Raw genomic sequence first — 26,799 nt, forward strand, 5'->3', positions numbered from 1 at the left:
CTCCAGGAGGAAGATGATGAATAGTGGGCTCTATCATGGGCGTATTGAAGATATGTACTGCTTCCTTCATGTATTTCTTTATTTTCTTGTTGCTTCCTTTTACAACTTTGGTGGTATTAACTTGGGTTTCCATGACATCAAACTATGTTTCTTCTTCCTTTTTTTTTTGGCATTAAATCAAACTATGTTTCTGGGTAATATATGTTGTGTGGGGCCACTTGTCGCAAAAGTTCTGCATCAAAGGTTTCGTGATGAACACATCAACTCGAGCTGGTGCCTTCATTTACTCTTGCTGTATGTATATTTGTGCATGTGTTTTTGGGCTCTTAGAGCAATATGCATTTTCTGATTCAAAATCAACAAATCTCCAACATGAGGTTGATTTCAAGCAAGTTGACAATGAGAGGGACTGGTAAAGAATAATAAATTATAATTAACTAAGTATCATGGAAGTTGGGTTTCATATGGACAAATTGCAGAGTAGTTAAGTTTTTTTTTTTTTTTTTTTTTTCATTTTTCTCTTGCAGTAGGGATAATTTCTTAATATAATCCTTTAAGCATTAGTTGCTTGCATGATTTTCTATATGTTTCCATTTCTTAAAAACATTCCTGTTCGGAAAATGAAAGGTTTTTTTTTTTTTTTTTTATGGCTCTCTATCTGGGAATCTTAGAGCTTCTCCCTAACCCCAACATCCTCTTGTCCTGTCAGCGTCTCTTGTTTAGGATGATGAACAGTAGCTGCCTCCAGCTCATCCACTCCTCCTCACCAAGACAACGAACAGTGACCGAAGAGAAGCACCCAATTGGTCGGAATCCACTTATCGATTTCTCAAATTGTGTTAAAGCTGGCAATTACTTCACTGTTCTTCTGCTTCAACCTTCATCGTCCAGAGCAGTGATGGCCTGTAGAGAGGAGAACAACCACCGTCTCTTCAGTCATCCTTGCCCAGTCAACAGTTGACATCATCAATTTAAACAATGTTAGTGACACATAGGCAAACTTAATACCGTTAATATCAACTACAACTCCTTTTCAAACTACAAGGACCAACGGTTATAAACAGAATAAATTTGAGGGACCAAAAGCATTAACTTCAAATTTCAGGGACTAAAACCAAAATGAAAGCAAAGTGTAAGGACTAATAATGATATTAACCCTAATTTAAATGTCTAAAAGAGCGTAGGCTCATTACTATTATCCATCCGAACAGGGCCGGCATTCTTATGGGCCCATACATTACATTTTAGTATCTTGTAAAAGTGCCTATTGGTGGGGTGCCATTGAACATTTCAACAATTTTGATTTAACCCATCATTATCAATAAGTTCATCTTTAGTGCTTTAATTATTGACACAAAAAATTATCATTTGAGGGATCAAAGGATACTTAATAACTTATGAGATAAAGATACGAAACTCAAATATCATACTACCTCAGATTCTTAATATAAATGTTAGCCAAAGATTAAATTTGATTCTAAATATAAAACCTCAATACATTTTATCTATCAAATCATGTTCCTAGTTAGAGATTAAATTTGATTCTAAATATAAGACTTTAATCCACTTTATTTCTCAAATTTATAATATTTTTTTCTAAAATATTCTTAGTGATTATAAGAGGTTATCACCAAACGATAATTATCCATGCACTTGATTAAATAGAGTAATTTAGAAAAGTTAACATATTTTTGTTACAATTAACTAATTTAACTAATTTTTTTAATCTTCTCAAATTAGTTATATAACTTTTACATTAATGATAAGAGGCAGTATATAGTTAGAAGATCAATATATATATATTTATATATTATATTTAACGCTGGGAAAAATAGAGCAGGTCAAGCATGGAACAAGAGTCAATCAACGTGCCAGGTGGTTACGATGATTGAAGCTTAGATTATAACTCAAAACATCAATAAGACTGGAAATTGGCTCCTAATCAACGGTTTTGCCCTCTTTTCAACGGCTTTGAATGATTAAAAAAGGATCAACTTGCTTTTGCCACCTTGTTAACGGTTCTGATTGATAATCCAATGAATTCAAAAAATATCACATTCTCTGATTTTGAGATCACAGTTATTTAAGAATATACTTATTTTTATACACATCAAATTAATTATTTGCAAAGAGATTCATCATTAGCTACTATTAAGTAAGGTAATATTTTAAGCAATCATGAAATAAAATATCTGAATTTGGACAAGCCAGCAGTAGTAAAAATTAATCAGGCTGAGATAACATTAAGAAAATTTCTATTTTCTTAAACACATTAAGTCACTATAAATAATACGCTCAGTTATAAAAAAAAAACACAAACTAAATCTATTTTAAGTTTTAAAGCATGGCTTTATTTTAAAAGAAAAAAGTACTTTTAGAAAAGAAAAATCGATGCCGTGTAAGTCATGACAAAAAAGTTTTTCTTAGGAAAATGAAATTGAAAAGAATGCAGGAAAAAAAAAGGCCATTATTATTAGTTTAAAATAGCTGGTGGGTCAAACACGGAAGAGAAAGAGAAAACCCGCGACACACGTGAACCAAACAACAAATACGTGTTTTCTGGACCAAAAATGGACTGACACGTGTGAAAAAAATATTTTCAAGTGCAAAAATTGATGATGTTTTTATAAATAAAATGCGGGAGTGTTAACTTTTTACACCGGCTACTAATGAAAATGGTACAAAATGTCAAAAAGCTGTGATGAATTTTACTAGCCTAAAATAAAATGTTAAAATTCAAGTAAGAAGATGTAAATATCCTAATTTTTGTTTTTATTAAAAAGGTCACAACATGTTGCCAGCAAGCACGTCAATCAATAACATTATACTATTGGGTTTTAAACATAAGAGTTAGTTTGTATTTTTTTTTTTTTACTAGAAAGATAGTTTGTAATGTAAATTATATTATAAACTAGTTTTTATATGGAAGCATTAGTTTTAAAAAGTATAATGTTAGTCAGTTAAAAAAAAAAAGAGGGGAAAAGGAAGGGAGAGAAAGAAGTGATGAAATCTCTCAGCGAGACATGTAGCATGCCTTGACTCGGCTACACTCTCCTTTCCACAGTCCACTCTAGAATGCCTTGCAAATTTTGAGGCTCCTCTCCTATCTCTTCCCGTTTACCAGCATTTTCAGCTAAATTAATCGACACCCATATCAGACTACAGCTTCAGATTCCAGAGTAAAACTTGCAGGAGGAGAAAGGTGGAAGCTGGCCAGAAGGTGATTGTGGAAAATCCTCAAGAGTCCATTTGGTCAATGAGGTCAACGTGCTTGCGAGTTTATGGCTTATTATGAAATTCATGGGATTCTAAATGAAGAGGATGAGACATATGGACAGAGTGGTTTCGTCTTTTATGGCTGCTTTACTCCTTTGTGCAATCCTAGTGTTTGATTTGGTGCTAAATGTTTCTGGCAATGCCGAAGGTGGGTGGTGCCTTTTTGTCACTGCTCTTTTGTTTCCTCAATGTTTCATATTACGGATGGTTTTATGCATGGATATAGGAAAAATTCACCATTTTGCTGCTCTTCTTGCTCTGTTAGCTATATTACTTCTTGGTTGACATACATAACTATAGAAGTTAATGGGATTCCTGATAGACTAGCTATTTTAATATTCCAACTTCAAGCTTTTGTCTGTAATGGTTTTGTTCGAGTATGAACAGAGAGGATTGAGGGGGTTTTCAAAAAATTCATTCTTATGCTACATATGTTGGTCCTGGCTTCGGTTGATTCTCCATAATAAAGGATAATAAACGCAAAATTTTATTGTATGCTCACAGTTCAGAGAGACTGTTGTGTTCCTATACTTCATTGAGAATTAATAGGTCTGAGTTTTGGAAGATCTGACCATCTTCGAATGGCTTGTCAAAATGTTTTTGATATTTAGAAATGTATCACATTTTTCTTTCCGTCAACATAAATCTTACTGTTTAGCCGTGTTCTAGAACCGTGACAAAGGGTGAACTAAGAAAGTACCCCTCAATGCTTCTTCTTTCTGTATTTCCACTTCCCAGTGCAGCATAAACACTGACACCTTGTTTGCTTAAATATCTTCAATTACTACTCCCTCCGGTCCTCAAAATAACACCTACTTTATATTACAAACTAGGTTTTGTATTAAGGATCGGACGTGTATAATATATTTGGTCTTTAATTATTATGAGTTGTTGCGATGTTGCTTGCATAACACAATATATGATTTAATCTAAAGGATCTCTGCATCTGAAAATTGCCCTTTTCTAAGACAGGTGATGCCCTGAATGCATTTAAGACCAGCGTAGCTGATCCAAACAATGTTCTTCAAAGCTGGGATGCCACGCTTGTCAATCCTTGCACGTGGTTTCACGTTACATGCAATACTGATAATAGTGTGACCCGTGTGTAAGTTATTCCAGGGACTTTTACCTCTCATTAATGACCATTCTGCAGCTAAAAATTCTATTTATTTCTGGTCAGTGATCTTGAAAATGCCAACCTTTCGGGTCCACTAGTTGCACAGCTCGGTCAACTCCCAAATTTGCAGTACTTGTAAGTTTTGAATCTGATATGGTCTTGTTGCACAGAATTTCATCTTTTTCCGGGAATATTACGATTTGACATTATTTCTTGGGCCATTGTCTCTTCTGTTCTTTGGTGGTTTTTTACTTGACGATTTTACCACCAATACAGTGGCTGGGTTTATAGAGTAGGCTTCCGTTTCATTTGTTTCTTAGTGTTCAATCTCTGAGCTTCAAACTTGAGTCCAATTCACTGGTCAATGTCTAAAATTCTCGGACTTCGTCATAGATATTGTCCATATTGGCAAAATTTTTTCTATCGTCCTCCTCTACTTATGCCCCCCCAATCTAGCAGAGTTCAGGCGCTCTACCTTTCAACAAGCTATGAAAAGGATGTATTATTTTGGGGGAAAAGCAGTCCTTATTCTTGTGATGTTATAATACCTGAATATCATGCTACACTGCTCTACAGCATGTTGGAACTCAAACTTCCTTCTGATTATTCATTGGTACTTATCTAGCTGTCTATCCCTTGTTCTCTTGTGATTTCCTACAGTAGAAATTCCAACAGTTTACAAAGTTCCTTTTTTATCCTTGCTTTAGACCACTTTCTTATTTACATGAAGCCTTTGATATGGGGACTTTGAATAAACAATAATTTGTGAAGAACAGAGTTTCCTGGTTGAAGTTTTGTTTGATGTGCAATGACTTTCTTATTTTGCTGGCCTTGCAGCCCTAGAAAGCTTCTTTTCTCTTGTTGCAGTACTCTGATTTCTTCCTCTCCAAGTTTAGACATCACACACAAGATAGATTGAGCCTCCACTTTAGCATATCGGTAGACCTCCCTTGGAGGAGTGTCCCCTTGTAATTGGACTTGCAGGCATATGGGAAAGGTCAAACTTAGTTAGGCGCCATCTTTAGTACTTTCTTCTGGTTTTGGATGATGTCAGACTTATTCCTTTTAGTCTCTTCACATGAGGTCCCCAGGCATCAGAACTTGGGCTCTCTTTGCTTCTTTAACTTTCCTATAAATAAATAAATAGAGTCCAACTAAGGTTTTTCCACATAAAAGCATGTCAAATCTATAATTTTCTCCTATGGGCAAATCAAACTAGAAATGATGACAGAATGGAAGGAAAAATGAAATAGACAAGTCGTTGTTCATTGTTATGAAAATGCATATAAAATTGAGACTTAACAGTTAGTGCATATTATTGTATAGTATACCGAACCCCAATTTGTGTAGGAAAGGACATGAAGTCTGAATTGAATGTTATTGATCTTAGAGCCTACTTTATGAGTGTTGATCTTCATTAATTCGATTTTAGACCTCATGTCTGAAGATGAAATAGATGCAACAAGGGGGAATGATTTCAAACCTTGAGTCCTTGAACCATTTAAGATTATCTCAAACTTTGAATCCTCCTATGCGAATTTAGAACCAAAATACTTATCTACTTTAGCTATTATCGGGAACTATGCTGTCTATTATTCTTAAATCTCGTGATCAATCTATGGTTGTTACTATAATTTGATCTACTTTCTAATTCATGATGTTGATATTGAGCCATCTTGGTCCTCCTGTAGTTGTTTAAGAGACTGAATTATCTCATGAAGCAGTTACACGTTGTATGTCATACAATCCATCAATATATATATATTTTTGGGGGTGCTTTTGCTTCAGTTTTACCCCTACAACATAAGGTTTCAACTGCTGCATATCAATTTTGGCCTCATATCTGTCATCACCTATTTGCCAGGATTTTTTTATTTCTTAATTTTGCTCAAATCTGAATTTTTATTCCTTTCTATGCCAGGGAGCTTTATACTAATAATATAACAGGAAAAATCCCAGCTGAATTTGGAAATCTGACAAATTTGGTGAGCTTGGATCTATTCGCCAATCACATATCTGGTAGCATCCCAGGAACATTGGGCAATCTGAAAAAACTACGTTTCCTGTATGACATACTCTTCTTTAATCTGCAGTTTATATTCAAATCTTTTTCAGCTCTTTCTTGATCAGAGTGTCTTGGCTATCTGTTAGGCACTCATACTGCACTGCATTTTGTTTCTTCTTCTTAACATCAGACTATCATCAGTCAAATCGTTACAGTTGAATAATGCACCTGTTGTCTTCCTAGCCTTTTTCCATGCAAATTTATACCAAAGTGTGTTTTAATTCTAAGATAAATTGTTGCTTGGATGCCGATGTCTATTTTTGTTATCCACAATGGCAAAGGAGACAATGCCCTGGATACCTTGTGCGGATAATGGGAGAGTAATGGAATCTTTTTTGTGTTGCTCTCTGGGAATGATGAAGTGGAAACATTCAATGAATAGTTAACTGTGTTTCACCTACTTTCATTCTGTCCCTTAATTCTATTAGTTGCGTTTGTATAAATAAAAAAGATAAGTTAATATGGCATAAAACGACTTCGGATTAGTGTCAAAATTTATGAGGTATTTATGATAATAACTTCGAATTTAGATGAGGATTTTCGTTAATAAAAAAGTATTTCATAAGCAGTTTTTGAATTATGCAGGATTATCTCTTTTGTTTTTTTGACACCAGTGTCTATAAGCGAGGATTAGCATTTAATATCTATTTTGTTTATTGCCCATGGCAATCTATTAATCTTCGTTGCAGGTAATGTAGCTTCAGAAATTAGGTTGTGATGGCTTGGGTTCTATCACGTTGGTATTACTTTTAAGCTGAAAGGTCTATAATCATCTATGATGGTCTATGGTGTGTTCTTATGTGTCTTACCATGACCATTCGGTCAAAGGCCAAAGAAGAAAGGATTTGTTTTAACCTTATCTGTAAATTTTCAAATGTAATCATTCAATTCTTATTTGTACTTGAAGCCAATAGTCAATTTATGGATGCATCAGCATTGGCTATATTTGGACATATTCACTTTTCAACAAATTTATGTTCCCAAATACGAGCTTATCTGCAGTGGAGTGACACATTCTATTTATTCATCAAAATATTATGGTTTGTCCATTATTTTCATATTTCTATCTACCTTAACTTATTATTATGTGCAAACTAATCCGTCCTGCTATCTGAAATAGGCGTCTCAACAATAACACCTTGAGTGGAGACATTCCCATGGCGTTGACTACTGTTAATTCACTGCAAGTCCTGTGAGTTTTTCTACTAAGTTTCAATGATCTTGTGCAAATGTGGCCATTAAGTTATATATCTGTAATGATGTTTAAGCTCATGGTCATCTGGAATCTAGTGATCTTTCAAAAAACAAGCTAAAAGGAGAAATCCCAACCAATGGTTCATTTCTATCGTTCACTCAACTCAGGTTGGTGCAAGTGGTTTTGTTTATTTCTGGTGATTATTGAAGAGGAACACATCAAAGTTTTGCTAAACCCTATTCCACTTAACAGTTTTAATGATAATCCTGATTTGAAACCACTAAACGTTACACCTGGGCCAATTTCACCAACGCCGCCACCATCTCCTTCAGGTTTGTTGTCTTTTTCAATAATAATTTAGATTGTTGAAAGAACTACTCTACCTTAGCTTTAGTTGGAGAACAGACCTTTTTGTGCAAATCTATTGAGCTTGAAAATGTTTTGCTGGACTTACACATGTTACCCAATGATGTGTTTTCATATTCATGTTATATTAATAGTGTAGGAATATGTAACCAAAAAAATTACTGTATGAATAATGAAAGAAGAGTGTGGGTTAAACAACCCACACCATAGCTTCCTTTGCTCCTTTATTCACCAATCATTATGCATGCCAATACTGGGCAGAACCAATAGTGGGCCGAATTGTGGAAGAGGAGAAAGGAAAGCATCGACAAATCAAAGACTGCATCTATTTAAACTCTTTCCTGAAAACATAGATGATTCTTGTATGAGTCTGTGACTCATTTATTCTTATCATATACTTAATTCATAGAAAAGAGATCATGACTAAACTTTTTGAATAGAATAATGATTTTCTAGTTAACTTGTAATCTGTAAACTATTTTAGGCAATAGTGCTACTAGAACTATTGTTGGAGTTGCAGCTGCTCTAATATTTGCAGCCCTTGCAATTGCACTTGCTTATTACTGGAAGAGGAGACCGCAATATTATTTCTTTAATGTTCCTGGTAAGCTGAGTAATGGAAAAGATGGTATACATAATGATTGGTGTGACAGCCAGAATTGATTTATCAACATTTTGGCCTTTTACTGGCAGCTGAGGAGGACCCTAAAGTTCACCTTGGTCAGCTTAAGAAGTTTCCCCTGAGTGAGCTCGAAGCTGCAACAGACAACTTTAGTAACAAGAACATTCTAGGTAGAGGTGGATTTGGTAAGGTTTACAAAGGAAGGTTAGCTGATGGGTCTCTAGTTGCAGTGAAAAGACTTAAAGAGGAACGAACTCAGGGTGGAGAGTTGCAATTTCAAACAGAAGTAGAAATGATCAGCTTGGCTGTCCACCGCAATTTGCTGCGGCTGCGTGGTTTTTGCATGACACCAGCTGAACGGTTGCTTGTGTATCCTTTCATGGCCAATGGTAGTGTGGCATCATGTTTACGAGGTATCCTTACTCTTTTACTCTGGCTGTTTGATTATTTTTTCTCCTGGGAATATTAAATTGATTAGCATTGGTTCTACTTATAACCAAAACCTGTATAAGTTGGCATAAAAGGGATTAATGTATTTCCGTTTGAGGTAACATTAATGTTAACTTTAATTTAAAACTCTTTTGTTGTTTATCTTGATTTATTGTTATTGAAATATGAATTATAGTTATCTTGCACTAGGATGCAATCCCAATATAGATATAAATATATCCAGAAAAAATTCTGAATGTTAGATCTTTAAATTGTAGTTTCATATTGAGATGCGTTTATGGATATTGGGTACGCCCTTAAATGTCTTCTAATGTGCCAGACCGCCCGGAATCAAAACCCCCACTTGAATGGCCCGTAAGGAAGCAAATTGTACTAGGAGCTGCTAGAGGGCTTGCTTATCTGCATGATCATTGTGATCTAAAGATCATTCACCAGAATGTTAAAGCTGCCAATATATTATTGGATGAGGAATATGAAGCAGTTGTTGGGGACTTTGGTTTGGCAAAACTCATGAATTACAAAGATACTCATGTTACCACTGCTGTGCGCGGTACCATTGGGCACATCGCGCCGGAATACCTCTCCACTGGAAAGTCTTCAGAGAAGACTGATGTTTTTGGTTATGGCGTGATGCTTCTTGAACTAATAACTGGACAGAGGGCCTTCGATCTTGCACGACTTGCCAATGATGATGATGTCATGTTACTTGATTGGGTATGTTTTCTATTTTCTCATAGGATTTTACTAACATTTAGTATTTGGCAACCTCTTAAAAATGCTTTTAAAAAGCACTTTTTAAAACGAGGCAAACTCTTCCACATATTTATTTCGTAGACCGTGAAAGTACTTTTAAAACTATGATTTTGTTTCCACCCAAATACCCCCGTAATCAAACACTTTTTGCTAAATATAGTGTCAGTTAGTTTCCTTAAGTGGTTTCTTATGACCAAAAAGTTATTAAGCAGTCAGCATGACAATGCCAACCTCAATTTGCATCGCATTTCCTAACGTCCATTCTCCACAACCATAGGTTTTTGTAATAACTGAAGAAAGCACTATTCTTTACCAATAATTGTCCTGAACAACTTATATGTTGGTTTAGTTGGATTGCTGGTTTAAATGTTACTTGGGCCGTAACAGAAGAACCAACGGATTCTACCTTAAGTAGATAGAATCTGGACAATACCCCTTTCCTGTTTCCATGATTTGGCAACTTGACTCTGCTTTGGATGCAGGTGAAAGGGCTTTTGAAAGACAAGAAACTGGAAGCACTAGTGGATGCTGATCTGGGGGGTGATTATAATGAAGAGGCGGCGGAGCATCTGATCCAGTTGGCATTGCTTTGCACACAAAGCTCGGCTAAGGAAAGACCAAAGATGTCTGAGGTGGTAAGGATGCTTGAAGGTGATGGTTTGGCTGAAAAATGGGAACAATGGCAGAAAGACGAGATGCATCGACGAGATAATCAAACCCTTCTCCTCAATTCTAGTTGGCCAATCGTGGACTCAGCTTCACATATCCCCCCAGATGAACTCTCAGGTCCCAGATGATCTTCTCAACCTTAATACTACGCATCATCTACACAATCCTTTCATAACTATAGAAGATGGCTCGAACCATTTGAAAGTGATAATAGTCAGGAACTTCGGAGCATATGATTTTCTCTGCAGCTTGTGTTTCTTCCCCTTTGATTATGCTGTCCTGATCCCCCATTGATCGTGTTGTGATTGTTGCAAGAAATGTATAATTGGAACTCTAGTGCAAAAGTGACCATCGTTTGTGTTGTATTATATGTAGGAAAAATTAATGTATAGAAAAGTGATGGAATCTTCTTTTCCTTTTAAAATTAGGTACACAAACAAAGATGCAAATTTTGGGGATTTCAAAAGCCAGTGCTCTTGAATTTCATGGAAATCTGCTATTGTCAGGATAACCATAAATGAGGCCTTAAGTTTTTAAATTTGTAAATTTTTAACTAAATATTTATAACTCATTTTTCAGTAAAAATTTTTAGGATAAAACTATCATATAATTGACATTTTTGGAGCTAATTGTCATTCTCAAAAAATTGATTCTAGTTAAAACTGGTTGGATTTTCATTCCCACCTCCATTTAGAATAGATCTCGGTTTTGTTAGCCCAACATTAATTTGTTTACTCTATTTGTAATTCCCCTAAAAATCAAAATCTAATTTTGGAAAAAAAAATCCTCAAGACAATTTTAGCAAGAAAAAAGGAAAAACAGAATGTTGCCAATATAATGCTCCTTCCATTAAAAGTGTGGCAAAGAGAGGCCTTTAAATACAGCATATCAAAGAGTGACAAAAAGAAGACCTATTTACCTCATATTTTCTAATTATAATAGTGCAAACATTTTGGCATACTTGTACAGGACAAATAAAAAAGGACATAAGCGCATCATACCAAGGTATTTAAAAAAATTCTAAATACAATATAATATCGTAATTCTTTAGTAAATTTCATCAAGAATTTTTGTTTCTCGAAGGCTACATTCCGCTCCATACTTTAATATTGTGAGTTCGTCAAATTGTATCTCTTTTCAGGTCAATATTCCCGTGTTCTTTCCTATTTATATCATATCAAATTATGAGGGTTTTTTTTTTTTTAAAAAAAAACATATTCTAATGGTCCAAGAAAGGATAAATTATTCTCACGTGCGAGAAAAAGCAAGGAGGTGGGGTCATCCACAGACCGGTAAGCGTCTGGCGCGTCTTTGACCCTTCTCACTCTTCCCAAACCCCACCCTCCCTCTCCGGGCTCTGGGTCATTTTCCTCTGAATTTCATTTTCTCATCACAGCTCATCACTCGTAAATCAAATAAAAACGAAACGAAATTGAGTTAAAAAAAAAACATGGAAAAGACCAACGAAGAAGGGAAAAGAAGTGGAGAAATTTCTCAGTCAGACGAGGGAGTATGCATTGACTCGACTATACTTTGCTTTCCGCAGTCCCCTTTACAATACCTTGCAAATTTTGAAGCTCTTCTCCTATCTCGTCCCGTTTGCCAGCATTTTCAGCTAACTTCATCACAGTTCCAGATTCCGGAGTAAAATTTGTGGGGGGAGAAAGGTGGAAGCTGCCCGGAAGGTGATTGTGGAAAATCCTTGAGTCCATTTGGTCAACCAGGTCAACGTGCTTGTGAGTTTATGCCTCGTTATGAAGTTCATGGGATTCTAGTTCAAGAGGATGAGACATATGGACAGAGTGATTTCGTCTTTCATGGCCGCTTTACTAGTTTGTGCAATCTTAGTGTTTGATTTGGTGCTAAATGTTTCTGGTAATGCCGAAGGTGGGTGGTATCTTTTGTCACTGCTTTTTTATTTCTTTGATGTTTCATATTACGGATGCTTTTTAATGCATTGAGATGGGAAAATTGACTTTTTTGCTGCTCATCTTGCTCTGTTAGCTATATTACTTCTTGATTGACGTGCATAACTGGAAAACTTAATAGATGGAGTAGCTATTTTAGTATTCCAACTTAGCTTCTCTGTCTCTAATGCTTTGTTCGAGTATGAACAGAGAGGACTGAGGGGTTTTCATGAAATTCGTTCGTATGCTATATATGTTGGTCCTGGCTTGGGTTGATTGTCCATAATAGAGGCTAAAAGTTATTTTATGCTCATAATTCAGAGAAACTGTCGTGTGCTTATACTTAATTGAGTCTGTGTTTTGGAAGATCCGACCATCTTCGGATGGCTTTTCAAAATGTTTTTGGTATTTAGAAATAAATCATATTTCTCTTTCCGTCAGGATAAATGTCTTACTGTTTGGCCGCGTTCTAGGACTGTGAGTAAGGGTGAACTGAGAAAGTATTCCATCATGCTTCTTTTCTCTGTATTTCCCACTTCCCAGTGCAGCATAAACACTAACACCTTGTTTGATCAAATAATTTTAATTACAATAATAAAATTGGCTTTTCATAATTGTGAGCTGCCGAGATGTTGCTTGGATAACAAAATATATGATTTAATTTAAAGGATTTCTGCATCTGAAAATTGCCTTTGTCTATGATAGGTGATGCCCTGAATGCATTTAAGACCAGCGTAGCTGATCCAAACAGTGTTCTTCAAAGCTGGGATGCTACCCTTGTCAATCCTTGCACGTGGTTTCACGTTACATGCAATACTGATAATAGTGTGACCCGTGTGTAAGTAATTTCTGGGATTATTACCTATCATTTATGACCATTCTGCACATGTTAAAAATTCTACTTATCTTTGGTCAGTGATCTTGGAAATGCCAATCTTTCGGGTGAACTAGTTGCACAGCTTGGTCAACTCCCAAATTTGCAGTACCTGTAAGTTATGAATTGGATATGATTTTGTTGCACAGATTTGCATCTTTTTCTGGGATATTATGGTTTGACATTATTTCTTGAGCCATTACCTCTTCTGTTCTTTGTTGGTTTTTTATTCAGTGATTTTACCTTAAGGTCTTGAACCATTCAAGATTATCTCAGCCTTTGAATCCTCTTATGCAAAGCTAGAACCAAAAATCTTAACCACTTTACTTATTATCATGAACTGTTTTGTTACTATCATTAGATCAACTTTCTAATTCCTGATGTTGATATTGCTCCTCCTCTAGCTGTTTAAGAGATTGAATTGTCTTGTGCAGCAATTATGTGTTAACAACTTTGGCTGTCTCCCAAGCTTATGCTTGATATCAACTTGCCTCTAGAGATTATTTTATAAATGAGCGAAGCAAAATTCACACATTGTCTGTTGTACGATCCATTAATGATTTTTTTTTCCCAGTTGTGTGTGCTTGCTTCAGTTTTCACCTTATCAATACAAGATTTCAACCACTCCATATCAATCTCGGGCTCATATCTGTCATCATCTATTTGTTGGGATATTTTTCTGTTTGCTCAAATCTGAATTTGTGTTCTTTTCTATGTCAGGGAGCTTTATAATAATAACATTACGGGAAAAATCCCAGCTGAATTTGGAAATTTGACAAATTTGGTGAGCTTGGATCTGTACACCAATCACATATCTGGCAGCATCCCGGAAACATTGGGCAATCTTAAAAAACTACGTTTCCTGTATGACATGCAGTTTATTTTTAATTTTTTTCAATTCTCTTTCTTAATTAAAGTGTCTTGGTTATCTGTCAGGCACTCCTACTGCACTGCATTTTGCTTGTTCTTCTTCTAAACATCAGACTGTCATCAGTCAAGTAGTTAAGGCTTTCAGCATGCATGGTTGAGGGCAAGTAATGTGTTACAGTTGAACAATGCACTTGTTGTCTCCTGGTCTTTTTCCATGCAAATTTATTATATCGAAGTGTATATTAAAATGGGAAGGGAGGGTGTTGTTTTGCTGTCTAATGTATTCTCAGAAGAACTGAGTATCAGTAAGCTTGCAATCAAATGATCAATGATTTGTTAATGGACACTGTATATTAATTTTAAGATAAATTATTGCTTGGACTCCAGGGTCTATTATTTGTTATCCTCAATAGCAAACAAGGAGGCAATGCTCTGGATACCTTGTATGGGTATTGGGAGACTAATGGAATCATTTTTGTCTTGCTGTCTGGAAATGATGAAGTGGAAGCATCCAATAAACAGATTAACTGTCTTCTACCTTCATCATTTAATTCTTATTTATTTTAATCTTATTAGTAAATTTTCAAATGTAATCATTAAATTATGTACTTGAAGCTAAAAGCCAATTTATGGGTGCATCAGCCATGGTCATATTTAGACGTATTCAATTTTCAACAAATTTACTTTCCCAAGTACAAGTTTATGTTATCTGCATTGAAGTGACACATTCTATTTATTTATCAAAATATTGGGGTCTGTCCATTATTTTCATATTTCTCTCTAGCTTAGGTTACTGTTATTTGCGAACTAATCCTTCCTGCTATCTGAAATAGGCGTCTCAACAATAACACCTTGGCTGGAGTCATTCCCATGGCCTTGACTACTGTTAATTCTCTGCAAGTTCTGTGAGTGTTTCTTCTAAGTTTCAATGATCTGACGCAAATGTGGATATTAAGTTATATATCTATAATGAAGTGTAAGCTTATGATCATTGTGGAATCTAGTGATCTTTCAACAAATAAGCTAGAAGGAGACATACCAACCAACGGTTCATTTCAATCATTTACTGAACTCAGGTTGGTGCAAGTGGTTTTGTTTACTTCTTGTGATTATTGAGGAGGAACATACCAAAGTTTTGCTAATGACCCTGCTCCACTTAACAGTTTTAAAGATAATCCTCGTTTGAAACCACTAAACATTACACCTGCACCAATTTCACCTACGCCGCCACCATCTTCAGGTTTGTTGATGTCTTTTTTGGTGATATTTTAAGTTGTTGAATGAACTGCTCTACCTTAAAGCTTTAGTTAGAAAACAGACCCTCTCATGTACAAACCTACTGAGCCTGAAAAGCAGTCAGTATAGGTTTTCATTATAACTACCTTAAGTTATAACTAAGCATTAAAATTTACAAGCACGCTTAGCTGGCCTTGCACATGATATTTTCAATCTGACTTGGGCTAATGAGAGCCCAACATTGCTGTAATTGTTTTGTCTTTTCTTTTCGTTGTATCAAAAAAACGCTGGACTTGCACATGTTACCCAATGATGCATTTTCATATTCATATTCCCTCCAGTCCTATTTATAAGCTTCAAATTTTGGGAGGGGTGTGATCCATTTTATAAGCTTCAATTTGGTGTTTGTCTTAATATATAATGCACTTTTTCCAATTTTACCTTCAATTATTTGTTCTCGCTCCTTTATCATAATCTCTTTTATCACATTTTTTCATACATTCTCTTTCGTCCTCTTTTCCATTTATTATAAAGACATTTGAAAACAAAAGTATATTTATAATATATATATTGCTTTTAACTAATTTTAACTTATTGTTCATTGTCCGTGAATTAGTTATTTGAAGCTTAATAAGGACCGGAAGGAGTATTATATTAGTACTGGAGGAATAATGAGAGAAGGTTGTGGGTTAAACAACCCACACCATTACTTCCTTTGCTACTTTCCCTGAAGATAAGTGTGCAAGGTGGGATAATTGTTGGGTGGGAAGGTGGCGAGGTTGAATGAAATAATATGCTCGCCAATTCTGGACAGATGTGTGGGGAAGGAGAAAGGAAAGAACTCACAATTCAAAGACCGTATAGCTTTTTTAAATTCTTTACCATAGTCATTGATGATGCCTCTGTCTGTGATTCATTTATTTTTATCAAATACTCTCTGTGGTCCTTATTATAAGACACTTCTAACTAATTCACACATACTAATAAAAACAATTAAGAGCATTGAATTTGTCATAAAATTCACGTGATTTCCAACAATACCCTTATTATCTATACTAAACTCCAATATCTTATTAATTTTTACTCTCTCAATACCCTGATTAAATATATGCATATATTGAAAAAAACAATATTTGATATTCATTGAAACTATTAAAGCGTCTTATGAAAAGAACAAAAATACCTTCTCGAAGGTGTCCTATAATAGGGAATGGAGGAAGAATTTGATTTATAGAAAAAAAAGAGGTCATGATTTTTTTTTTAAATAGAATGATGATTTGCTGGTGAACATTTAATTTGTAAACCGTTTTAGGCAATAGTGCTACTGGAGCTATTGCTGGAGGAGTTGCTGCTGCTGCTGCTCTATTATTTGCAGCCCCTGCAATTGCACTTGCTTATTGCCGGAAGAGGAGACCACAAGATTATTTCTTTGATGTTCCTGGTAAGATAAATAATGGAAAATATGGTATACATAATGATTGGTGAATTATGTGACAACTAGAATTGATTTATCAGGATTTTGCCCTTTTACTGGCAGCTGAGGAGGACCCTGAAGTTCACCTTGGTCAGCTTAAAAAGTTTGCCCTGCGTGAGCTGCAAGTTGCAACGGACAACTTTAGTACCAAAAACATTCTGGGTAGAGGTGGATTTGGTAAGGTTTACAAAGGACGGTTAACTGATGGGTCTCTAGTTGCAGTGAAAAGACTTAAAGAGGAACGTACTCAGGGTGGAGAGCTGCAATTTCAAACAGAAGTAGAAATGATCAGCTTGGCTGTCCATCGTAATTTGCTCCGGCTGCGTGGCTTTTGCATGACACCAACTGAAAGGTTGCTTGTATATCCTTTCATGGCCAATGGTAGTGTGGCATCATGTTTACGAGGTATCCTTATTCTTCTACTCTGGCTGTTTGATTTTTTTTTCCTTAGGAAGAATTAATTAATTAGCATTGCTTCTATTCATAATTGAAACCTGTTTATGGTTGGCTTAAAGGACTTATTGTTTTTCCTTTTCCTGTTACATTTAAGGTTGACGTTTATTTCAAACTCACTTGTTGTTTTCCATTAATGAAACATGCATTATGCAATTCCTGGAAGTTATTTGGCACTGAGATGCTAAAACAATATAGATATAAATACCTCTAAAAAAATCTAACTGTTAAATATCTAAATTGTAGTTTTATAGTGAGATGCGTTTATGCATATTGGCCATGCCCTCAAATTTCTTCTAATGTGTTAGACCGCCCGGAATCAAAACCCCCACTTGAATGGCCTGTGCGAAAGCGAATCGCATTGGGATCTGCTCGAGGGCTTGCTTATTTGCATGATCATTGTGATCCAAAGATCATTCACCGAGATGTTAAAGCTGCCAATATATTATTGGATGAGGAATATGAAGCAGTTGTTGGGGATTTTGGCTTGGCAAAACTCATGAATTACAAAGATACTCATGTTACCACTGCTGTGCGAGGTACCATTGGACACATCGCGCCAGAATACCTCTCCACTGGAAAGTCTTCAGAGAAGACTGATGTTTTTGGTTATGGCGTGATGCTTCTTGAACTAATAACTGGACAGAGGGCCTTTGATCTTGCACGACTTGCCAATGATGATGATGTCATGTTACTTGATTGGGTATGTTTTCTGTTTTCTCATAACATGTTACTAACTTTTATGTGATTTGGACGCATATCTTTTTCCTGTTTCCATGATTTGGCGACCTGACACTACTTTGGATGCAGGTGAAAGGGCTTTTGAAAGACAAGAAACTGGAAGCACTGGTGGATGCTGATTTGGGGAGTGAATATAATGAAGAGGAAGCGGAGCAACTGATCCAATTAGCCTTGCTTTGCACACAAAGCTCGGCTATGGAAAGACCAAAGATGTCTGAGGTGGTAAGGATGCTTGAAGGTGATGGGTTGGCTGAAAAATGGGATCAATGGCAGAAAGACGAGATGCATCGGCGAGATAATCAAACCCTTCTCCCTAATTCGAATTGGCCAATTGTGGACTCAGCTTCACATATCCCCCCAGATGAACTCTCAGGTCCCAGATGATCTTCTCAATCTCAATACTACTTAGCATCTATGCAATGCTTTCATAACCATAGAAGATGGCTCAAACCATTTGAAAGTGATAATACTCAAGAACGTTAGTGCATATGATTTTCACTGCGGCTTGTTTTGCTTTCTTTTTAACTATGCTGTCCTGATAAGATCCACCATCATTGATCGTGTTGTGATTGTTGCAAGATATGTATAACTGAGACTCTAGTGCACCAGTGACCGTCACTTGTGTTGTATTATATGTAGGAAGAAATCAACTATAGAAAATAAATTAAAGTCTGTTTGCCCTTTCAAGGTTATGGGACACAGACAAAGATGTAGATTTTGGGGATTTCGAAAGTCAGTGCTCTTGAATTTCAACGAAATATGGTTGTCAGGAGGACACTGAAATGGTTTTCGCAATTTCTGTGCAACTGGCAGTTCTAGCGGACAGTTACCAGAAAACAGAATACACAACTAACTTAAAAAAATAACTAAAACAAAGTTTTGATTGAGTTGAGAGATTAGCGTCTAAAGGGAAGAATTAATTTAATGGAGAGCATCTAAACTCATAAATCACTGAAATATGTCCTATTAAATCTAGAAGAGTAAAAATGTATCTCTAGTAATTAATTAATATCGAGAGGTGTGCGGCTAGGCTGAGCTTTTTGTTGGATTCAAAGATGTTATGTCACTTATTTTTATGATAACAAAATTAAGAAAAAAGGTTGTTTTGCAGGATTATAAATGGTTTATTCATAAATGTAATAATTGGATCAAGAAGAGAAGGGGTGAATTTTGTAACTGTCATGTTTTATCTATTTTCTCAGAGTCTCTTGTAAAAAGAGGTGAGAGCTTTGATTTCAAAATTGCATGTGCTTAAATGATTTATAAAATCTAGAAATCAACGTTCTTGTGCAAAAACATTAAACTTCAAATACATTAAAAAAACTTCAAATATGTTAGAGTTTTCCCCTGTTCTTAACACGCCAAGATTTGGAGAGTCCATTACTTACAGCATTTACATTCCGATATCTCATTTGCCTTTAACAATTAAGTCATAATCTACTTTCTTTTCTACATTGTGAAAAGTTTTAATCAATTTTATTACTCACCCAATTCACTCCCTCTTTGACCCTAGCATGATTTGACAAAAAATATAACTTAAATCTTACTGAAGAACTTCAGTAATTGGTAAAATCAATTTTACTTTGGATGCAGTAAGAAATAAGAGGAGGTTGCCATGACTAGACATCAGCTTTGGGACAAAAAACAGAGCTTGCACACTCATTTGAGTATGACATTTTTAACTTAATTAGATATATACAAGTTTATTGAATCATTATTGAGTTTTTATTCCATATCTTTGCCACTTCAAATTTTGATGGTTGTTTCAATGTATAGATTCCTTATAATTCAGTTTGGATACCTCATTATTTTAACAAAATAAGGTTATGCCAAACTTGACATGTAAAGAGTTTTTTGATAGGCAAATATCAGCTGCAAGAAATTACACATATGGCAAGCTTCAAATCTAGACTTTGTGACAAATGCTTAAAGATTTCATGTGAGGCATAAAGCAAACATAAAACTGACAAATCCTTAAAGGTTTCATCAAAGGCACCAAGCAAACATAAAGCCAGATCTCATAGCTATTTATTAGACTAGATTATTCACACATCTTGATTCACTAAATGCTGGATTGAGATATCATTCAAAGGAATGGTTAGTGGCAGTTCGGAGGATAAAAACCTTTTAGACACTTGTTGCATTGTTGGTCGAAATTTGGGAGATGGATTCAAGCATACTAATGCTATTTTGACCAAAAGAGTCACATCTCTTGCATCTTTTTGTAATGGCAGTTGGACATGTGGGTCTAACACGTCCTTTAGCAAAATGCTTTCAGTATTGTCCTTTGACAAAGATGATATTAAATCTCTAAGATGTCTTCCCATAATTTTTTCCATTGTAACTACTCCAAAACCATAACATCACATTTTTCAGTCACAACCAAGGTGTATGCAAGTTCTGCAAGGAACTGAAAGTTTAAATAAATATTTATCAAAAGATAAATAATTGTAAAATACAACACAATAAGATAAGTAGCAAAGAAATCAGGAAAGCTGACTTGGAGCAATATAACCATAAGTACCAACTAGAAGAGTTTGATTAGATGCATCTGGATTAATAATTCTAGCTGTGCCAAAGTCAGATAGAAAAGCCTCCATCTTTGAGTTCAACAATATATTACTACTTTCTGTGTCTCGATGGATAATTGGAGGAGCACAGTCATGATGCATATAGAATAAAGCATTTGCTATTCCTTTGATGGCATTCACTTTCTTACTCCAATCCAACTCTTTAGCTTCAGCATCATTATTCAACACATAAAAAAGGCTTCCCCTTTCAATGTATTCATAGACGAGAAATATGCATTGATTATGTATGCAAAAAACATGAAGCTTTACAATATTGTGATGTCGAATTTCACTTAACATCTTCACTTCATCGTGAAAACTCTTAGCAAAAGATGTGTTTTCATATTCTCTTCCATGGAGCTTTTTCAATGTTACAATTTTGCCACTAGAAAGTTGTGCTCTATAAACACTTCCATAGGAACCAGTTCCAATTCAATATTTGATGTCAAAGTCCCATATTGCTTCAATAATATTTTCATATGTAATTTTTCCATCATAATTCCATATGGAAAACAAATCCCAATTTTTTGTTTCTCTTTTCTCAATTATGAATTTTTTGTTTTTTTTGAAAGAATGAAACCAGAAGAAACCCACAACAAATATGATGACAACAAAAATTGTCAAAGGAATGATGATTTTCAACAAAGACTTTGAACCTTTAGAAGAATCATGTATCTTCTCTGTATCAAGTAATTCTTTATTACCATTTAAAATGTCATAAGGAAAAGAGCTATAAACTTCACTAGGGACATAGATGCTGAGATGATTGTATGACAAGTTGATGTTGTACAGCTCACCAAGCTCTTTAGGTATATTACCAAAGATATTATTATAGCTCAAATCAATGCTACATTTTGATGAAAAAGTGCATATCCCAGATGGTAATAGTCCATTGATTTTGTTGGGACTAAAGTCAACATTGAACCTATTCCTAAAGTAAGACACTATTCCACTTAGCTTGTTTTGGGAGACATTTAGAAGAGAAAGGGAATATCAATATCCAAACTTCAATGGCATGCCACCAATTATTTGATTTTGAGAAACATCAAACTCCTCTAGATTTGTCAAATTGAAAATGGAAGAAGGGATATCACTTGCAGTGAATAAATTTGTACACAAGTCTTTAGTTTTTGTCATAAAGGAATGACTCTAGGTAGATTGCATTTATTCAAATTGAGCAAGGGTGGAAGGTAACTAAGATTATTGTAAGACAAATGTAAATATTGGATGAATGAACGACGAGCAAGGATTTGAATTAGAGTGGTACATATTATTCCTATTCTAGAAAGATTCAACTATTTTAGTTTTGGAAATGTAGTGAAGTTGAGATATGCTAGCCGAGGTTGTTGTGAATGAATTCTTGGTTGGTCAATTGAAATTACATTTTTGAAGATATTGCAAGATATGCCATGCCAGTCACAACGATAGTTTGAGCCACTATCTTTGATGTTCCACCATTTGCTCTGAAGTAGTGCATCCTTCTCCTCTGCAATCATCACAGTAGCTTTAGCATTGGCGAACAAAATAATGGCACTGTTTACTAGTCATGTGTCTTCAATGTATCTCCCGTTAAAACCAAAAGCTTGTTTATGCATGTCTTTTATTATATTATTGTGGTTAATTTATAGAATACTCAGTTTTATTTGAATTGTTAATATGACTTCTTGATACCAAGGCTTTTTTCACTTAAAACATGCTAAGTATTTTAATCCTTTAAAATGTGTTTTCAATGTGTTATTTCTCAATTTTTTTTTTTTTAGTTTGGAAAAGGATGAGATGTAACTCACTTGAACTAATATGGTTATTAGACAAGTTTCGATATTTGAGATATGGAAGATCTTTAGCTGAGTTGGAATAGTACCTGTCAAAACACATCCCTTTGGGTTGCAAATCTTTTGATCAAAATAAAAATCCACAGGGTAAGAGTGGAAGATAGCGCACATCTAAGATTATTCGAAGACAAGTTCAAGGAAAAGAGACTTTGAAGATCTCTTATTTGCGCTGGAATTGCACATGTCAAAAGCAGTTTTCATTAGCAGATTGCTAATAAGCGAGTCTGGTAGAGTAAACAATGGCAATTAACTTACCAGTAAGATTGTCATGAGACAAGTTTATATAGGTAAGATTATGAAGAGCTCCTATCTCAGTTGGAATGGTACCTATCAAACCTATTCCAGTAAGTGTCAAATCTTCCAGGTTGGGAAATACAGTGATGTTCAGATCTGCTAGCTGAGGGTGCTTTGGAATAATCATTGGTTTATCAATTCCAAGAACGCTTACAAATTCATCGCAATATATCTCTTTCCAGTGACAAGGGTCTAAGGAGTTATAGGCACTATGGCTAAAATTCCACCATTTGGTGTGAATCAGAGCAAGTTTTTCCTCTTCTATCATATTGGCCTTAACAGCACCATTAACGTGCTGGAAGGAAGCTATAGCAAAGCATACTAATAAAATTACCAATATCATCACACCCATCTTTCTTTAATTTTGTTTGCACAAAGTGATGATCACACAATGAATGCACCCACGAAATACCTTTATATAGACAAAAGCTTAACAACCATGAACCTGGGAGTATTGGTTCCACGTCAATGTTGTCCAGTGACAAAATAATAAAGGCAAAGAGAACGAGTTGCCATGTCTTACTGGAAATACAAGTCCAGTTTACTTACATGTACTGCTCTGGTAGTAAATGTAAGTCACTTATAAGGGAAAATTTTGGTCTTAAATATAAGTCATTTAAGTACTCATTTACTTTTAGATTATTTCGCATCATCTCCTTTCTCCTGGAAAAAAAAAAAGGAGCATATCATCCTTTAAGAAGAGGACTTATGCTTAAAAATCTTATCCTTTAATTTGAGTCTTTATATGTAAATGGGAAGAAAGTTGAAAGCAGAATGTGTCCCATGACAACCAAAAAACGTGTTTATGCTTTTTATCATTATTGTGGGGTGATTGAGACAGGGGCACTTTTCTGTTGGTTCTTTTAATTACATATGAAAGATCGTATAGCTTTGCAACTTCTTTTTTAACGTTTATAGAAGCTTGTTCACCGCTTTTAAAATTTAGTGACTTCTGATTCCTCTTTCGAGATAGGAAAGACTTCAAAACAGTTCCATAGTGGATTATCCGTTGGTGAGTGAAAATCACTTGTGCCTAGAAACACACGCGCTCTCTCTTTCGTTCTAAATATACATGAAATTATAATGAAGGGTTTGGTTTAATCCTAAATACTACCTCTGGTCCTTAATATAAGAGTTTATTTGACTTTTATTTTAGTCCTAAATATAAGATCCCAATCTATTTTGTCTACCATATTTATCCATTTTTTCAAGGTAGTCCTTGCAATAATAGTAATTCTGATTAATATACTAGATTAACGATAATATTTTAGGAAAGATAACACTTATTTATTATAAATAACTAACCTAGCTAGTTTTCTTAATCTACTCAAATTAGTCAATTATCTCTTATATTAAAGACTGGAGGTAGTATGATCTAATATCATCATTTATTCTGCTTCACAAATTTATAATTATTTTTCCAAACAATCATATTAATTACACAAATTTATTGGATGCAAGTGATAATCAAACACGCACAGAGGCAGAGAGTCTTTAAATTATATACTCTTGTAGTCCTATTTATAAGTCACTTCTAATATGTTTTACACAGACAAAAAAAAACTTTAAACTTCATTAATTTTCATTTAAAATCTAATAACTTTCTAACTTTCTAACTTTATTTCTATTTAATATACATTATACCTCATGTAAACAAAGTTAAGACAATAATAAATGAGGGGTAAAATTGTACATCTATATAAAAAATTTCTCTTGGTACCTAATAAATAGGATAAAAAAATATCTTTTCTTTCTATTCTATATATAGGGCCAGAGAAGTATATAAGATCAGTATGGAACGACGAAAGTTGAACAAGCTTATCCCTTAGCAACCATACAAACGTGCTTGCACTTTTTCTTTATCATTATTGTGTGGTTAAACGATATATAGGGCCTTCCTTTAATTTGATAGCAAAAAGCATATAACTTTGCAACTTCTTTTTAATACTTTATTATAAAGACTTTTCCCTTAATAAAATGTGGTAACTTTTTTATTGTTCTAAAAAATAAGAGAGAATTCAAAAAGTTCCATTATCAACGTGAAAGATGTCCCACATTTGGATTCCTCAATTTTTTTATCTTTTGCGATCAGTTAGTTTTTTCTTCTTATTACTTTTCCTGTCCTAAATATAAAACCTATTTTGTCATATAATTTATACTAATTACACTACAAAATAAGTCTTGTATTTAGGACAAAAAGAGTATTATTTATTTCAGAAAGGCATCATAACTATTGCTGCTTCAGTTCTATGCGCGACAAATTCCATTTCAACCACCAATAGATGAAACAACATGGACTTTCTTAGGATGAGATAAATGACATTATTATTTGACCCCAGGAAACAGAACTTAATTATTTTATGTCTGGTCATTCAATTCAACTTTTCTGGTGACTCTGGGATGAATTCTATTATTATAATTGCTTCAACTTCATTTATCCTCAATTCTTTGACTTCGACTTCATTTTATATTTGGGTTATGGTATATCTAGCACCTCACACTCTAAAGTATTTTGTGGTACATCTGGAAGCATTTTTTTAGGTGCGTCTAGTACCCTATAGTATTTTTTTGCGCATCTAACATCTGAAAGTATTTTTTTAGGCGCATCCAGCACCCAAAAATATTTTTTGGTGAATCCAGTGCCAAGACAAAAAAAAAATACTTTAGAGTGCTGGATGTACACAAAAAATAATTTGAGGTACTAAATGCACCATAAAATATTTTGGAGTACTGGATACATCTGAAAAAAATACTTCGGGATACTGGATGCACTTTGATCCTTGTCTTTTGCACACCAGAAAATGCCATTTACTGGAATTACAGATGATCCATGCATTGAACACTAAATTAATCAACGAAATACGTCTTATTAAATTTAGAAGAGTAAAAAATGTGACTCTAGTAATTAATTAACATCTAGAGGTGTGTGGCCGGGCTGACTTTTTTTGTTGGATTCAAAGATGTTGTATCCCTTATTTTTATGATAACAAAATTAAGAAAAAAAATTGTTTTGCACGATTATTCATACATGTAATAATTGGATCAAGGAGAGAAGAAGGTTTGAAGTTTGTAAGGATCTTAACCTTAAGTGTTTTTCTGGATATCAGAAAAATAAAAGAATTGGGAATTTGATCTAGGAGCTTTGATTTCAAAATTGCATGTGCTTAAATGATTTATAAAATCTATTGTGCAAAAACGTCAACAAAGCTTCAGATATGTTATTTTCCCCTGCTCTTAACACGTCAACATTTGTATTATGTGTCAAACAGTGATCGAGTCCTTAAGTTCTTCCTTCTTAACGTGTTAGACCTACATTCTAACGTGTTATCCATTACTCACAGCATTTACATTCTGACATCTCATTTGCCTTTAACACTTGTCATAATCTTCTTTCTTTTCTACATTTTGCTACACTGCGAAAAGTTTTAATTAATTTTATTGCTCATTCAATTTACTCCCTCTCTTTAATGCTAGCATGATTTGACAAAAAAATGTAACTCAAATCTTATCATGGAACTTGAGTAACTGGTAAAATCAGTTTTACTTTGGATGCAACAAGATAGAAGAGGAGAGTTGACATGACTGGATTTAGCTTTGGGACAAAATACAGAGCTTGCATGCTCATTTGAGTATCACCTTTTGAACATAATTAGTTATGTCCAAGTTTATTGAATCATTATTGAGTTTTTACTCCATAGCTTGCCACTTCAAATTTTGATAGGTGCTTCAATGTATAGATTCCTTATAATTTAGTTTCGATACCTTATTATTTTAACCAAATAAAGGTTATTCCAAACTTGACAGGTAAAGAGTTTTTTGATTGGCAAATTTCAAATCTAGAATTCGTGACAGATCCTCAAAGTTTTCATCTGAGGCGCAAAGCAAACCTAAAGCCAAATCTCATAGCTATTTATCAGACTAGATTATATGCATATCTTGATTCAGTAAATGGTGGATTGAGATGTCATTAAAAGGAAGACACTTGTTGCATTCATGGTTGAAATTTAGGAGATGGATTCAAACATGTTAATGCTA

The 26,799-nt window shown here is 34.6% G+C and overlaps 2 protein-coding genes across 2 annotated transcripts; both read left to right on the forward strand.

Annotated features, from left to right (window-relative positions):
• Window positions 1-3,328: 3,328 nt before the first annotated feature.
• Window positions 3,329-11,005, forward strand: LOC114746354 (BRASSINOSTEROID INSENSITIVE 1-associated receptor kinase 1-like). Its single transcript, XM_028934606.1, has 11 exons — window positions 3,329-3,424; window positions 4,249-4,381; window positions 4,457-4,528; window positions 6,315-6,458; window positions 7,579-7,650; window positions 7,749-7,820; window positions 7,906-7,985; window positions 8,504-8,623; window positions 8,713-9,054; window positions 9,411-9,805; window positions 10,327-11,005. The coding sequence occupies exons 1-11, from the start codon at window positions 3,331-3,333 to the stop codon at window positions 10,639-10,641; spliced, it is 1,839 nt and encodes a 612-aa protein (XP_028790439.1). The 5' UTR covers window positions 3,329-3,330; the 3' UTR covers window positions 10,642-11,005.
• Window positions 11,006-11,975: 970 nt separating this feature from the next.
• On the forward strand, window positions 11,976-18,755 carry LOC114746173 (BRASSINOSTEROID INSENSITIVE 1-associated receptor kinase 1-like). Its single transcript, XM_028934403.1, has 11 exons — window positions 11,976-12,400; window positions 13,126-13,258; window positions 13,337-13,408; window positions 14,015-14,158; window positions 14,998-15,069; window positions 15,169-15,240; window positions 15,328-15,404; window positions 16,713-16,841; window positions 16,938-17,279; window positions 17,636-18,030; window positions 18,138-18,755. The coding sequence occupies exons 1-11, from the start codon at window positions 12,298-12,300 to the stop codon at window positions 18,450-18,452; spliced, it is 1,854 nt and encodes a 617-aa protein (XP_028790236.1). The 5' UTR covers window positions 11,976-12,297; the 3' UTR covers window positions 18,453-18,755.
• Window positions 18,756-26,799: the final 8,044 nt, after the last annotated feature.

Source organism: Neltuma alba, unplaced genomic scaffold, assembly GCF_004799145.2.
Source record: "Neltuma alba isolate B1F8T4 unplaced genomic scaffold, ASM479914v2 tig00000123_pilon, whole genome shotgun sequence".
In the NCBI taxonomy this organism is placed as follows: Eukaryota; Viridiplantae; Streptophyta; class Magnoliopsida; order Fabales; family Fabaceae; genus Neltuma; species Neltuma alba.

Bases quoted from the DNA above. Each gene is read 5' to 3' on its own strand.
- LOC114746354 (XM_028934606.1), top strand. From the start codon at position 3,331: ATGGACAGAGTGGTTTCGTCTTTTATGGCTGCTTTACTCCTTTGTGCA. The intron at 6,459-7,578 runs GTATGACATACT...TATCTGAAATAG, and splicing joins CTGAAAAAACTACGTTTCCT to GCGTCTCAACAATAACACCT. The intron at 7,651-7,748 runs GTGAGTTTTTCT...TCTGGAATCTAG, and splicing joins GTTAATTCACTGCAAGTCCT to TGATCTTTCAAAAAACAAGC.
- LOC114746173 (XM_028934403.1), top strand. From the start codon at position 12,298: ATGAGACATATGGACAGAGTGATTTCGTCTTTCATGGCCGCTTTACTA. The intron at 12,401-13,125 runs GTGGGTGGTATC...TGTCTATGATAG, and splicing joins TGTTTCTGGTAATGCCGAAG to GTGATGCCCTGAATGCATTT. The intron at 17,280-17,635 runs GTATCCTTATTC...CTAATGTGTTAG, and splicing joins TGTGGCATCATGTTTACGAG to ACCGCCCGGAATCAAAACCC.